General features: G+C 35.9%; 1 protein-coding gene across 1 annotated transcript; it reads left to right on the forward strand.

The window, feature by feature from the left end:
* The first annotated feature begins 496 nt into the window (after positions 1–496).
* Positions 497–1,660, forward strand: LOC120083303 (lysine-rich arabinogalactan protein 19-like). The gene has a single exon (XM_039038993.1). It carries the CDS (start codon positions 848–850, stop codon positions 1,352–1,354), a length of 507 nt encoding a protein of 168 aa, XP_038894921.1. The 5' UTR covers positions 497–847; the 3' UTR covers positions 1,355–1,660.
* The last annotated feature ends 13,064 nt before the right edge of the window (positions 1,661–14,724 follow it).

The raw sequence follows: 14,724 nt of genomic DNA on the forward strand, positions 1-14,724 counted from the left end.
ACTAGACACCAACGTGAGTTTCCATTACAAAAGTAGGTTGATGAACCATCCAAACGAATCACTTGACACTTAGAAACTTTTTAATAACTTTGTGTGTCAACCCACATTCTCGAATGTGTCTATCATTAGGCACAAGTGAACGTAGTCTTATGTCAATTGTCATATTATTCTATATAGTTCGCTTGTAATATTTCAAATTTAAGTTTTATCTTCAAGCAACTTCAACATTCAATACACTCTTTAATGGACTAAAGGATTGTATTAAACTAATAACTTTCTACACCATAAGATTTCAAATTAAAGTTGACTCTCCTCATATAGGAAGACAACTAAGTAATTTTCGATTTGGATCTGTTCGTTTATATAATATATTAAAAAAATATCAAATTATATATTTATCCAAGTAAAAAAATGAAAATAAATAATAAAAAAAATAAAGTATTTGTGTTGACTTGTAAAACTTAAATCTTTTATATAAAACCCAATGGCAAAGTACTTCAGCATCTTCCTCTTAACTTTAAAATCACTTTTTTTCTGAAAATTCCAAAATCCCCAACGCCGCCTCTCCCGGTGTCTCCTCCGTCTCGCCCGCCGGTCCGCCGTCACCTCCGCCGCTTGCTCTTTCACTTCACCTACGTGGCGCAATCTCAGCCGTCCGTCCATTTTTCGTGCTCGTGAATCTAGGCCCCTCGCTTTTTTTCTCATCCCGAGGCCAAAAAACCAGATCTGCTTCCAATCCAATCCACTCTCTTCTAAATTCTCGCTTTCTTTTCTTCTTCGCTTCAACTCCTCATATCGTGTTCTTCATTCATCTTCTTCTGGATTTTGTAGAAGATTCGGAAAAGTTATGGCCAAGGTAGCATCAATTTGCTGTGCAGCTCTTTCGGTTCTGCTTTTAATGCAATTCTCTGTTTCAGCGGATTCTCCGGCGGAATCTCCCGCTCCGCCGCCGCAATCTGGCGTAGATTCTCCTCCGCGGCGTTCTCCTTCTAGCATATCCAGTCCACCGGACGCATCGCCTCGAAACGCACCGGTGAATTCTCCTCCATCGCCTCCACCAACAGATCTTGCTCCTGATTCGTCTCCGATTCCACCGCCTCCTCCTTCCTCTTCTCCGGCTCCATCTCCACCGCCAACCGAAGCTAGCGACATTAGCCGGAGCAATGTGATTAAAGAAAACGAATCGGATGAAGAATCGAAAGACGGAATGAGTGGAGCTCAGAAATTCGGAATCGCAATAGCAGTGATCGCGGCGGTTGTTTTAGTTGGATTTGGAGGAGTGGTGTACAAGAAGCGCCGAGACAATATTCGCCGATCTCACTATGGATATACAGCAAGAAGAGAGATCCTCTGAAGATCGCCATGGCTCTGGTACATTATCATTTCTTAATGGAATTACATTTTCTTTTGGTATACACAGTTTTAGGGATTCATCCACAGTTCCAACTCTGGATTGAATATTCTTTTTGCTCGATTACGACTCCATTGTTCATTACTGATGTGTTAGATTTTACTGTTATATTTCAATGTTTTCGAATTCAGATTTCATATTCTGCTTCCTTGATTCATTTTCTGATCTTCTTCTGTCGTATTCTTGAGGATTTGATTCCTGTTTGGTTGGCTGAGAAAGTTCTGGAAGAGAAAATCGTTTGAGAATTCATTGGATTTGCTTCATATTTATTCAAATTCTGTGTGGAATTATTGTTTCTCTTCAGTTACTTCCGAAAATCACAACCATATTCTTGCCTTTGTCATCTTTAATCCTTTACCATTTATAAACAGTGAAATTTGCATAACAGAATAATTAAACTGAATCTGTTTCTAACTTTTCCTCCTCCTATTTTTTTCTTTTTTTTTTCTTTCGAAAAATTAGAATTTTAAAGAATATATATATTTAATCATATACTATTTCAGTCATCAAATTTTTAAATATGTGCATTTAGCCACAAGTTTTTATAATCTTTTAGTCCCTAATTTTAGAAGATAAATTTAAAAGGTTCATGTAACACACATTATTTTTATTATTATTTTATCCTAGAAAAATAGTTTAAAAAAATTATCTATCATCTCTATTTTTTATTCATAATGTCATATAATTATTTAAAATAAAAAAATTACTTAAGAGATCATAACATATTTGTTATTAGAATAATTAAAAAAATATATTTTGAAAATTCAAAAATCAAATTCGAGAAAAAAGATATATTTTTTGAGAATTCATAAACCACATACATATTCTTCAAAATTTGAAGATTCAAATGGTAATTTTTTCATTTTTTTTTTAATGAGGGAAGGAAATGTGAAAATTTGAATCTTGTATCGGAACATTTTTGCAGTCAATATATATATTTCTTTTGAGTTTTTTTTTTCTCCATAAATGAGGAATCTCTTTATTTATTAAAAAAAGAGAGGGAGAGAGTGGGAGAAATTTTTCAAAAATGTTTTGGAATAAATGTTTTTGTTTAGTTGAGATATTGACATTTTGGTTTTATTATTATTATTTTTTAAAAATAGACAGTTTGGTCCATCTGAACTTTAATTTATTGAAATAAAAGAAAATATTAATTATTGTTGTTTGTTATGTTGAAGGATAGAAATTAATAGTAGCCTAAATGATAAATGATGGAAGGGCACAACTCTACCATAAATGTGTCTCTTCAAAAGGATGCGACTTTGAGTTTGAACAACTATATTAATTACAAAGTTTGGAATTGTTAAAAAAGACTGTCTTTTATTCTTTTTTTTTTTTTTAAAAAAAAGCAAAAAATAAATAGCTATGGAATGTCTCAAACATATATTTACCCCATACATATATATATACGTACGTACGTTTGTATGTATATGTATGTATAAAAATATATTTGAAAGTGATTTTAGAATATACCTATAGTTAAAATCCTTTTTTGTGTCCAAAATTATTTTTTACTAGTGATGCTTTAGGATGATGAACTAAAAATATTTAAGGCATGTTTTGGGTTTTTTTAAAGGGTTAAAATTGGTTGGATTTAGATTCAAAATTACTTTGAAATATATTTTAAATATTTCAATTCAACTTTGATATTTTGTTTTATTGTACGATCAAATATTAAATTGATTTTGAAAAATTAAAGATACATTATAAACAATGTCAAATCTAGAACTTTGTTACATGAGATACTATTTGTATAAATAAAATTTTAGATGTATTGATATATAACATTCAAATTAAGTAATTATAAGGTTTAATTACAATATATTCAATATATATTTGAATTTTATAGAAATAAACAAGGTATAGTTGATGAGTGCATGAACAAAATAATATGTACAATATATTGTCTTATATACCAAACAATGTATATGATACATATCTATACTTTCCAGTATATTTGTAAACACACCAAAAGATAAACCATGGTACATGCTATGTATATTTATATTTTCCAGTATATTTGACATATACTTGAGATCTAAATCGAGAATTGATCACTTTTCAATAAGAACATGGAAGAAAATAAACTAAGTCTTCTAAAATGAAGAAACATTAATTTGAAACTCCTCCATTAAATGGATATCAATCGAAATTTATAAATAGCAAAAATAAAGTCAAAATTCGAAAATGATGTTAATAAGGAAATAATTAAATATTTTGAAAATTGGGCTGCTTGTAAACATGTCACTTTGATCCAACTTAATTGCACATATAGCAAAGATCCAAAAAAATGTAAAACCTCAGTCAATGGTAAAAGACTAAAATGCCCATCCGTTCCTTTTAGCCCATGGCACCTGCCCATCCATTCCTTTCAACCCATGGTCAATTCTTCATCCATCGAAATTCTTCCAATTTTTTTCGAAAAACCCTAATATCTTCCACGTTTACGCGGTCGATTTGATAGGAAAATCCTAACGTTTCCACGATCAGTTCGAACTTTTTCTAGTTTATTTCATGATCTTTCCATCCCCATTTGTTTCTCCCAGTTTTGAAAACCCTAACATTTCTAAATCCATCAGTCGTCAATCTCCATCCATTAGTTACAATGTTTCTGTTTTCATTAACATTTTCGGTCGTGGATTTAATACCGTTTTCTTTTTCGTTAACGTTATTAGTGTTTGAATAGATCAATTCGAACTTCTTTCATGCTGAAATTGGCTGTGAAATCGCATTGAAAAGTAAGAAAAGAATAGTTTCATTGTTTTTTTTTTTGTTTAGTTGATTAATTATTATAAGTGTGCTTTAAACTTCAAATATGTTTTTGAACTTCTTCCAAAATATATTTAGTTTCAAAATTGCTTTAATACTGTTTTCTTTTTCATTAACGTTATTGGTGTTTGAATCGATCATTTCGAACTTCTTCCAGGTTGAAATTGGCCACAAAATTGCATTGAAAAGAAAGAAAAGTATAGTTTCATAGTTTTTTTTTTGTTTAGTTGATCGATTATTATAAGTGTGCTTTAAACTTCAAATATGTTTTTGAATGAAGCGTATCTATCACACCCCCTCCGAGCCTTGCCTCCTAGACACGGAAGGAGACGTGAGTACGATAGATACCACCCTTTTGTGATACCTACTGGCCATCTGAATCTATTTTTCTCACTAAACTTTAAGCCAAGTAAATAAGCAACAACTGTTTGGCTAAACTTATTTTATTACAAACAGTATAACGTCTATACAATCTCCAAACTCAACTTAATAATTCCAAACTCTTAGCTATAATTTTTTACTATAACAACTTAAATTCGGAAGTGTGGCTGTGGCGTGGCAGACCTTGACCTTAATAGTACCTTGGAACTCCTCTCTTTCGCTACTTGGGAAGAAAACATGAAAGAAAAGAATGAGTTTTAAGAAGTCCAGTGAGTGGTAACAGCTTAACAAGTCTCTTTCAACTTATAGCAATAAAAGCATAACTCATTACGAGGTCAACATTCAAACCTCAGTCTTGAATGAGTCTGTTCTCAATCCTACCTACACACGGTAGATAGTTAAAACTAATACTCATCATAATTGCTTAACCTCCTATGTGCACATAGATTCCCTTCTTATGAGCTCAGAAGCTAGACCTATCGACCCTCTAATCATCCCATACGAGGTTTTTCTCATAGGTTCAAGAACTAGGCTTCATGGCCCCCTAACCATCCTGTGAGATTCTGGTCCGGGCTTAGGAACTAGGTCTATTGATCCCTTGACCATCCCGACCATATATTCTCATTCTCGTTCTGGCTACTCATTCACAATATAAAAATATAATCTAAAATATATGCTTTAAGATATTAAAAGAATACCACTCACCGTGTTTTGCTGAAACCATTTTCTCTTTCCAAGTTCCCTTGTTTCCCTTGGCTTTCTTTTTGAATCCTAATTTTCAGATTCATTTAAAGCTCAGATTACTCATTATTCCAAATCTTGTTTTGAGATATTTCCTTCTACAAACATGTTTAGAAATTTCTTAACTTACTTAACTTAAAGTTTGAGATTCAAATTCCAATGCAAGAGCTCAGAATCTCAAGATTCCTTCACCTTGCCCGGTTGTCCCCGATTCTGTGAACACCTCTCAATTTCCTTCAATTTTAACAGCCCTTAACCTAGAATTTTCTTATAACAGCCCTTGTACATAAACTACATTCAATTTTTGAGATTTTGGCTCAAGAATCACCTGATTTTCACGAGTAGTTTGAGATAATTTCTCATTTGAACTTGATGTTATAGTATGCCCACAATGCCCAGACAGTACTTGCACCTTCTATCTTTAAATCAACGCATGGTCTTACTAACAATGGATACTCTTCCTGATCAATGCAAGACCTTCCCCAAAACTCGCTGTCAATCACTCTTCCTAACTTCTTTTGAAGGGAATTTGTGTTATGAGCTGAAGTGAAGCTTTGGGGTGCTATTTATAGGCCTTTAGGAGACCATCCTCATCATCCTCCAACTCCCAAACACATGAAACTTGTATTGCATGAAAATCTAAGTTATCATCTCCATGCAATGTCCAACATTTAACTCTTTCCACCTCTTGCTTACATGATTTTGAGTTGTATTTCCAAAACATACCCAGCGCATATGTCTCATTTTACATGTCCTAAAATGCGTCCACCTTCTTCTTTGGTTGCTCAACTTCACTTGGTTTAGCCATCTATCTCGGTGCTAGCTTTAATCTCCAAGTTTCATCAATTCATCGCATACTAGACTTCTTGGTCGCATAGAATCTCTTTGAACGCATCCCCCTTGTCAATGCATAGCTTCCTTGAACGCATTACCTCACTATCCTTACTTGGAATCATAGTCTTTGCCATGACCCACCTTGCGTCCAACTAACCTCTCAACACATAGTCCAATGGCCATACTCTTCTTCCAATACTTAGCCTCATGGTTGACGCATAATTCTTCAACCAACGCATACCAACGTTCACCTTATGTGTGGCAATGCTTGCACAAGCTCCTTGCCTAAGGCCTCTTACTGTACGCATCAACTTAGTCTTATCGCACAACTCTCAGCCTCATCGCATAGCTCCAGCCTCATCGTATTGTCTTTGGCATTTCCTAGCCCATCAGTCCCACGCCTCAACGCATGCCCAGTGCCCCTGCGTTCAACGCCTTATGCCCATCCTTACCCACAACCGAGCACTTCCTCGCTCATGCATGGCCTTTACTCGATGCACGATCTGGCCTTTACTCGATGCACAATGGCCTTTCCTCGATCATGCGTAGCCTTTACTCGATGCAGGATCTAGCCTTTACTCGATGCACGATGGCCTTTCCTCGATCATGCATGGCTTTTACTCGATGTTCTCCTAGTGCTTACTCGATGCTTGCCTAGTGTTTACCCGGTCCTCGGCCACTATTTTCACGACCAACACTTTAGCCAAAATTTCTTCTTGCTAGGCTAACTTATAAACACTCGAGAGCCAAGCCTTCAATACTTAAGTATTTTCCTTCTTCATTTCCTTATCCTTTACCAATTTCCCTACAATTCCACATTAACTCAAATATTAAACCTCTCATTTTACTAATCTCAACCAATAACATATTTAAATAGGGAAAGTAGTGTTTAGGTTTCATAGTATCAACGATCTAGCACTGATAGACTTGATGAATATTGATTCTTTTTTTCATGAAAACTAAGAAAAAGTATAGTTTCATGGCTGTTTTTTTTAGTTGATCAATTATTGTTTGTTTGCACTTCAAATGTGTTTTTGATGGGGTCTATCGATTTGTATAAAAACTAAGTAAAGGTATAATTTAATTTTTGTTTTTTTGCTGGTGTTAATTAGGGTCTATCGACAATAGGTTTCTATCAGTGATAAACTTGAAATATGTTTGAATTTATTTTCATGAAATCTAAGTAAAGGTATAGTTTCATTGTTTTTTTTTTTGTTGTGTTGATTAGATGTGAATCCCGAATCCTAATTTCTCTACTTGAATATGTTCTCTACTAAGACTAGTGTGATGAGTAAGTTGATGTGGAAACTAGTGTGGAATGGTAGAGGAAAAATGGAGATTTGAAGAAAAGTGGAAATTTGGAAGTTTAACTTTTTGGGAAAATTTGGAAATTTGGCTAAGTATAAATTTTGGTGTTGATGCATTGGAAGAGTGGTTGGTGAAGGCATGCGACTGAAGAAGGAAAAAGGAGATGATGCGTTGGAAGGCACACGAGTAGGCGAGGCATGATAGAAAGGTAGCCCATGCGTCGAGCAGCCTCGACTAGCGCCCATGCCATGCATCGAGCAGCCTCGGCCAGACGCCCATGCGTTGAGCGCACTGCCGAGTGGCCATCCCCGTGCGTTGGGCGCATTGCTGAGCGGCCACGCCCATGTGTTAGGAGCCCTGCCAAGCAGCCATGCCGTACGTCGAGGTGCCCTGCTATGCAAGCCAAGCGCGCAGCCCATGCGGCCAAGCGAGCGAGCGATGGCCAGCATACGCTGCACGCCCATGCGTCGAAGCAGCACGTCTATGCGCCGAAGCACCCGACCAAGCATCAAGGCGCCGTGTGCAGCCCATGCACTAAGCACGTCCAATGCATCGAGCGGCCAGCGCCCCATGCGTCGAACGACCAACCTATGCAGCTCGCCTATGCATTGGTGGCCAGTACCATGTGCCCATGCCAAGCAAGCCGTGCGGGCTACCTAGTGAGCCATGCGTCGAGGATGGACGATCACCCTATGCATTGGTGATGGTAGCTTCTTGTGATGGCTAAGTTGAATTGTAATGAGAGTGAATTGGCTTGCTATGCATTGAGTATGGACTATGCGTTGAACATCCAAGAGTTGGACGCATACAAAGGATGAAATCAGCAGGAGAACATCATCAAAACCATGTGTCTTCTTGGGAGGAAAGCCTTAAGCCTTAAGAATTGAGGTGGTGGCATCAGATTGGAGGCTCATGTGTTGGCAATATGGGAGGAAGACACTTAACTTGCGATGATCACAGCATTACGTTGATGGGGTAAGAAAGAGACACTTGGCCATGCACCAAGTAGGTGGTGTCAACTCTGAAGAAGTTTGGAGCCTATAAATTAGAGCCAAAAGACTTCATTTTTAGTTCACAATTCAGAAATACCGTAAAAAGAGTGGGAGAGTTGAACAAACCTTGCGTTGGATCCAAATCCATGCTTTAGTCATAGAGGACGCATTGGACAGTGAGGTCTGAAGAGAACACATCAACTTGGGATGAGGAGTTCTCCTAATTTACTTGTGCGTTTGAAGTGATTCCAAAGCCACCTGAAATCTCTGAAAGTCTAGTTTTCAGGTAGGGTTGTCGGAAGAAAAGCTCAAAGGGATCGAGCTGGAAACTGAGAAGAAAACAGAAGGGTTAGGCTGTTGGATCAGCTTGAGCCAGTCTTAAAGATTCTGTGATTCCGGCCAAACCACGAAGAGTTCTGAGCTAAAATTTTAGGGTAAGCTTTCTGAGACATTTCAGAAATGTTTGTAGAAGGAACTATCTCAAAATAAGTTTAGAACTATGAGTAATCTAAGTTGTAAGTTGAATCTGGATTCTAGGGGTGAAAAGGGAGCTACTAGAGTGAAAAGCTCCTAAGCAATCAAGGTGAGTGGCTAAAATGTTTTGAATAAAACATTTGCTTAAAATGTTTGATTACAACGTGTTATAGAAAGCATGTTTTAAAAGAAGATTATTCTCATGCCAGCTAGTTTTACAAAGTGAATTCCAAGCAAACCATGAGTTATGTTTTAAACGCATGCATGTGTGAGAAATTGTTGAAAAGCGATTTATATGTGTTAAATATACTCAGCATGCGTTAGTACCTTTAAAGCAATGTTTTTATATGTGTTATACTTTACATGCTTTAAAGAGAAAGTCATTTATGACTAGTTTTACTTAAAACGCGATACCGAAGGACATTTGAGAAGGTATTCACCCAACTAGATATTGAAGGACATTTGAGAAGGTATCCATTGGTACTGAAGGACGTTTGAGAAGGTATCTGAACAGAAGTACCTAAGGTATGATGATACTTAGTATGGCCACGTGCACGTAGGTAGTTAGAGTCAGAGATTGAGCAAAATGGTTATCTCTTGACTAGCAGTTGGTGTTGGGATTGTTTTATCCACAGTAAAGGTTATTCTCAACTGTGAAATAGTTTTACTGTTTTATGATTAATACAACTTTATATGTTTTATGCTTGGAAAATGTTTAAAATGCAGTATAAGTACTGTAGAAGCTTATATTTCAGTTAAACTCTTTATTGAGATTTTGCATGAGAATCAATTATCTTTCTTAAGTCACTCACTAGGCGCAAGCTCACCCCGTTTTCAAATGTTTTCTTTTCCCCCCCCACAGTTAGCGGTCAAATCCTCTGAAGATAGCTTTGCATCTGCTCTGCCACTAAAGGAATAAGAGATTTGTAACCCGTCGATTTAGATGGTTACTGTTAATATTGTATACATGTTACTGTTGTTCATATAGGGATTAGGGTTTTTGGGTTTTGGGACTTGTGAATCTAGTGTTGTAATGACTCTAAATATGTTATTTTTCTGAGTTAATAAATTTTGGCCTAAAGACATTCCGCTATATAGTTTATATTTTGGTATTAAAGTTATTCCACAAGAATTATTAGGCAGTAAGTGTCAGCCAAAAAGGGTTGATAACTGCTGCAGTCACGCCCTTTCTCAGGCTTAGAGGTTAGTCTGAGACGGGGTGTGACATTAGAATGTATAAATGATAGGATTTTATCATTGACAGACTTAAGAATGTTGAATTTATTTTCATGAAAAGTTAGTAAATATATAAGTTAATTGCGGTCTTTTTGGTGTTTAGTTGATCGATTATTGTCAATGTGCTTTAAACCTCAGATGTGTTATTGATTAGAGTTTATCGATGATGGGCTTCCATCACTGATTGACTTGAAGCATGTTGAGTTTATTTTTCATAAAAAATAAGAAAAAAGGTAGTTTATTGTTGTTTAGTTGATAGACTATCTTGCTAGTGCACATTTATACTTCAAATATGTTGTTGATTGAAGGCTACCGTTTCTATCACTAATAGACTTAAAGTGGTGAAATTTATCAGTGATATGGTCTATCACTGATAGCCTTCACCACTTCAAGTTTATCAAATACAAGTTCCACCTCTGATAAACTCGAACTTGAAGTGTCTAGTTTGCTGATTGAAGTCTTTATTGTTATTGTAACAGATGGATGTGGGAAAGGCAATTATGGGAAGTGAACCAACAAAAAAGGGCAAAAAGAACCTTGAAACTTGAAGAATCATCAAACAAAAAGACCAAAGTTTATATTGTTGCCTATTTTGTCTTAATAACCCTAAATCCAATAAACTAACATAACCTTGGATCTTAGTTTATTGAATTGAATTAATGTGCCTAAATATTAATAAAATACCTCTTATTTTATTAATATATAATTTTTTTTTTACAAATTATAAGATATATGAGATTTAGGACACCAAATCCAACAATCTCTCGCTTGTTCTAAAGCAAGTAGGATGTACAATATCAAATACAATACAATAAACTGGGGCATACAATATACCTAATAAAATCTTCCAGTTGCCCTAGATTAGATTACTTATGTCCCATAGACCCAGACTTTCCAGGTGACCCTAAAAAACTTTAGCTGTGAGAGCCTTTGTAAATGAATCAGCAATATTGTGCTTTGAAATAGTCTTTGTGATGATCACATCTCTTTGTTGCACAGTCTCCCTAATGAGATGGTATTTGTGCTCAATATGTTTTTCTCGTTTGTGACTTAGAGGCTCCTTGGAATTTTCCACAACACCACTATTATCACAATAAAAGGTGATGGGTAAGGTCATGTTTGGAATGACCTCTAAATACATCAGAAATTTTCTGAGCTAGACAACTTCTTTAGCGCTTCACAAGCAGCTACATATTCTTCCTCCATGGTGGAATCTGCAATGCATCATTGTCTAATGATACGCCATACTATAGTTCCTCCATCAAAGTTAACACTCATCCTAATGTGGATTTTCTAGAATCCTTATCAGTCTGAAAATTAGAGTCCATGTATCCTGTAAAGATTAAATCCTTAGCTCCATACACAAGCATAGTTTCTCGTTCTCCTAAGATACTTAAAAATAGTTTTAACCACTATCCTGTAATCAAATCCTGGATTGGATTGATACCTACTCACCACTTCCACTATATGGCAGATGTCAAGCCTAGTATACAACATGACATACATTAGGCTACCTACTGCAGATATAAAGAGAACCCGTCTCATTTTCTCAATTTCTTGAGGTATCTTAGGACATTGTTCCTTAGACAAAATAATTTCAAGCCTAAAAGGTAACAAACGTTTCTTGGAATTCTACATCGAATACCTAAAATTTATTTTGTCAATATACAATACTTGAAACAATGCTAGTGACTTGTGAAGGAAATCATGCGCGAGGATTTCTATGAGCAGCAGAAAGATCATTCCAAATTACAATCATATATGAACTTTACAATTATAGTCATAAACAGAAACATACGGTTATGCAATCATTACAGAAATTACAACATGATACTACAAATAATCAAGGAAAAATGTTACACATATTTGTAGACTCATCGCCAAGCTTCTTGATCACGAACGCTTGAACATAGCAACCTCGAACTCTTGTCCAACATGACCGCTACACAGCACGAACACCGCTCACTCGAACTCAGCGATCACCTCGGTCACGAACACCCCAACAGCACGAACGACCTCCATAGAACCTCGACAATATCGAGTTGAATATGACACCACCAAGAAGGCTACCTTGGTATTCTGGATGTGAGAATCCAAAGGGTGTGCTCTGTGTGGACTTGGTTTGAGGCAGAAGACGGAGAAAACAACAATCGTGTAAACGATTGAGCAAGTGAGAGAAAGTAGAACCTATCGTATAGATCGATGCCCATCGTTTAGCAAAAGCTAAGCGATCGTCTAGCAAAAGCTAAGTGATCGTTTAGCTCATCGCTTAACTGCATGTCTGTTGCCTACAAACACAACACAATCGTTTAGCTTGCTCCAAGTTGTCACTTAGTAAATCCTATTTACTTGACAACTTCCATGAGATTATTTTTCGAGAGAGAAAAAATTAAATTCACAAAATTTTAACAATTTTCAACATTACTAAAATTAGGAAAATAATTTTCCTTTTATCTCACGGTTATCATGAAACCACCAATAACCTCCCACTCAATTGATTATTAGAGAAAAAGAATTAATTATCCAATAATTAATATTATTATAAACATAAATGATAAACAACTTATCATACTATATTTTTAACCTATAGTTTTAATATTTCATCTCATGAAAAATATAAACAATAGTTTTTTTTTTCTATTCTATGGTACTTAATGTAAATCTCATTTACATTAATCTTCCACTAGATGTATCTCATACATCATACCGATCATATCGTATATAATCAAATTACTTCTTGTCAATTTGAACATTTTAAATCAACGCCAAGAACTGATCCTCAACTGAATCCATTGAGCTACCAAGGGGACCTTATGGACCTGTAGCTCGAAGCTCCAACGATATATGAATAACTGACTAAACTCTTTAGTCATGGGATTCACCATCCGTAAAGACCGAAAACTGAACTCTCCTTACCACAGATATATTATGTGTCCATCTTAACCAATCAGAAGTGCGACAACCCTTCATAGATCGCTCGTAAGTACAACTCGGCCAATAACTATTATGCCCCTGTAGTTACATCTAACTCCTTAAGTACCACTGATCCCTCTAATGAACATAAGTCATAGTCCTACTATGACTGAGTCTTCTCTTCCAAAGAGAAGCCGTGACTACTATGTTCAAGCCCCGGAATCAGCCCTTAAGGGAGCAATCTCTCTACTTATCCCTACTTCAAGAAAGAAATGAATTCCATCTTGTGGATTGAGTTCCTAGCTCCCAGATCAAACAAATCCCCAAAAAGGTAGGCATGTTGAGTTGACAATCTGGCCACTCTTACCCATACTAATCAAAGGACTGCCTTCGAAGGCAGGAGTTTCCAAAACACTTAGGATTGAGATTGTGTCACATATGGTCGTTTAGGTGAGATGTAAGTCTCTAGTATCATATAAACTCTTTGTATACAGAGTCTAATCATCTCGTGGTTCGATCTTATAAAAATTCTTTGTATAGGACACCCCTACTCACATGTCTCCACATGAATGATCAGGATCTACCATTTGTAGTAGTTTACAACACTTGCAAACCTCTACAAAGTGGGCCGAATCCGTAGTGTCAATAGGATTAGTTATCCAACCTTAATCCTTATACTACAGACCTATTTAGGTTATCACTTAAGGCAAGATCCACTTATATATCACATATACATGCTTAAGTTCACATAAGATAACCATGGAGCTTTGTTTATTGGATATGAGTAAATGTCAGAATGAAATAACATTTATTTTATTCATCAAACAACATGTAACATTACAAATAATGAGACTCTGGGAGAATTAGGACATCAATCCCAACAACTTGTTCTTACTATCCCTAATGATTTGGATCCCTAGAAAAAATTGTGCTTCACCTAAATATTTCATTTGGAACTAAGCAGCTAGCCATTCCTTAATTTTGGTAAGAAAATCTACATCATTCCCAATGAGTAGGATATCATCCACATACAACACTAAGAAAGCTATTAAACTGTTGATGACTTTCTTGTAAACACAAGGTTCATCAACATTTTGATCAAAATCATAAGATTTGACTGCAGCGTCAAACCTCATATTCCAAGATTGAGATGTTTGTTTCAATCCATAAATAGACCGATTTAGCTTGGAAACATTTTGCTCTTGACCTTGTTCAATGAATCCTTCTTGCTGAGACATGTAGATTATGTTATCAAGATTATAATTAAAAAAGGTAGTCTTAACATCCATTTGTCATAATTCATAGTCATAATATGTGACAATGAACAAGAGAGTCTAGATAGACTTCAACATAACAACAGGCGAGAAAGTTTCCTCATAGTCCACTCCCTCAACCTGGGTATAACTCTTTGTTACTAATCTTGCCTTAAAGGTTTGCACCTTTCCATATACACCTTTTCCTCTCTTATAAATCCACTTGCAACCTATAGGTTTATCCTCATTAGGTTTATCTTCAAGTTACTAGACAGGATTGAAGTACATAGACTCTATTTCTTGATTCATGACTTTAATCCACTCATCCTTGTCCATATCACCCATTGCTTGTTTGTAGGTCAATAGATCCTCAACGTCATCATCTTGTATGACATCTTGAGATTTTGTTAAA

The sequence above is a fragment of the Benincasa hispida genome, chromosome 8 (genome assembly GCF_009727055.1).
Source record: "Benincasa hispida cultivar B227 chromosome 8, ASM972705v1, whole genome shotgun sequence".
In the NCBI taxonomy this organism is placed as follows: Eukaryota; Viridiplantae; Streptophyta; class Magnoliopsida; order Cucurbitales; family Cucurbitaceae; genus Benincasa; species Benincasa hispida.